This window comes from Arachis ipaensis, chromosome B10, assembly GCF_000816755.2.
Source record: "Arachis ipaensis cultivar K30076 chromosome B10, Araip1.1, whole genome shotgun sequence".
In the NCBI taxonomy this organism is placed as follows: Eukaryota; Viridiplantae; Streptophyta; class Magnoliopsida; order Fabales; family Fabaceae; genus Arachis; species Arachis ipaensis.
This window is the reverse complement of record NC_029794.2, coordinates 119,473,654-119,475,640: the sequence shown is the minus strand read 5'-3', so window position 1 is coordinate 119,475,640 and position 1,987 is coordinate 119,473,654. Positions and strand designations below refer to the sequence as shown.

The following is a 1,987-nucleotide window of genomic DNA, read 5'->3' as shown; positions in this document are numbered from 1 at the left end:
TAAGTGGATCCCAAATATAAAATATGTTATATATTAAAATAAATATAATAAATATTCATAATAAAATCATTTCTCTCTATGTCATATTTGCAAATGTCTCAAGTTTGCTGGTTAGATTTTTTGTTAGATACTTTTCATAATATGTCTCTTTTATGTAGTTAAAAAGAGTTTTAACTAGAGCAATTTTTTTACTTAATCTTAATTAATTTTTTAAAATTATTTCTTTATTTCAAATTTTAAATCTTAAATTCTCCTAAAATTTAACGAGAATTAAAAAACAATTTTAATTTATAATAAAATATAAATTAATATTAACTAATTAAAAGTTAATTTTCTATACTTATACTAGCTAAAATTATAAAATAAAACAAATTGTAGGTACTCATTTGTTTTCAACTATGTTAGATTTATATTAAAATTAACAACTAAAATTAGTTATTAGTGTAAAATATATATTAAAAATAAATTAAATTATACATATATTTATACATAATGATTGATTTTAGTGACAAATTTTAATGTAAACCTAATATTTTTGTTCGTTCTACAAAGTTTTTTGAACATCATATTTATTTTGTTTCCATAAAAAAATTGCCTTAATAAACTCAAAAAAAATTGTCAAATAAAATATCTCTTTCGAATAAGCTAAACTTAGCTTGATTTAAAAAAATAAAATAAAATTGCCAACGTTTTAATTCTTAAGGAGACTAATAGATCGGGTGACTTGTTCAATAAAAACAAAGTCTTAGGAGTTTATGTTTAATTATTAAGAATTACAAAGGAAAAAAGAATGTTGGCTTACCAGCAAATGCACTTGGATCCACATTGCTCAAGCTTTTTGGAATTGAACCCTCCAATTGATTGTTTGATAAATTAAAAACCCTAAAATCGCTATTCTCAAATTCAGGTATGGTACCATCAAATCTATTTCCATGCAAGTCCACGTCCAAAAGCCTTGGCAATTGAGCAAGAGAGCTAGGAATATGGCCGCTGAACTCGTTTTCCGCCAAGAATACCCTCTTCAGCCTCCTCATGCCGTCGAACGCACCGTCGCGAATCTGGCCGGAGAATTTGTTATTGGAAAGAAACAATCCTCTTAGCCTCTCAAGCTTCTTGAACTCCGGCATTGGACCCTCAAAGTTGTTGTTAATCACACTAAAGCTATTCAAAATAGACAATTCGGAAAGAATGTCTATGTCAATGGTGCCACTTAATCCCATGTTTTCTAGCTTTAGTCCATGAAGTTTGTCATCTTTGCATAACAAGCCGGTCCAGCTGCAAATATTGATTGACTCGTCCCAGTTTTGTAAGGCGCCGGCATCGGACAACGAGTTCTTGAACCGCAAAAGAATTTGAGTATCGTTGTCTGCCCGTGACAGCGTGGCAAACACCATACTGAGAAGGAGGAAGAAGAAGAAGATGAAGCAATAGTGTTTTCTTTCATGTGCCATGATTATTTTGGCTGCTCATATGATGTGATTAGCTAGGTAGTATAAGAAATAGAGAGATTAGATTGTGGACGCATGTTGGGAGGAGGAAAAGGATTATGCACATGAAATTGATTAAGAGTGGTTTAATTAAGTGTTTAAACGGTGATATTGGCAATGCCATTTCTACAAAGAATGATGAGCTGGTTATGCCGGCCAAAGTTTTTGGACCTCATCAATTTCCAAAGGTGAGATAGCCTTTGTTTAATTGTTGTATTTTATAAGAAATGGTAATTGTACCACTTTTTTATGAGTAATAATATTAAAAAATTAATGTTAACTAATGTTATCTAATAATTGTACCACTTTTTTATGGTAATTGTACCACTTTTTTAATTATTTTATTTATTTTAAATCACAAATTTTTAATTTTAGATCTTAAATTATAAATTCTAAAAAAAATTGACTAATGTTAACTAATTAAAAATTAATTTCTTATTTATGCTTTCTCTTTTTATATATCTCTCTGCTATATTATTTTATAATATAAAAGATAATTT

The 1,987-nt window shown here is 28.5% G+C and overlaps 1 protein-coding gene across 1 annotated transcript in view; it reads right to left on the bottom strand.

The window, feature by feature from the left end:
- LOC107621059 (pollen receptor-like kinase 4) overlaps positions 1-1,657 on the bottom strand; it is a 6,408-nt gene extending 4,751 nt beyond the window's left edge. Inside the window, exon 1 of the mRNA XM_021114002.1 lies at positions 803-1,657. Within this exon, the coding sequence (XP_020969661.1) occupies positions 803-1,451 (649 nt within the window). The 5' untranslated portion in view covers positions 1,452-1,657. The remainder of the gene's footprint in view (positions 1-802) is intronic.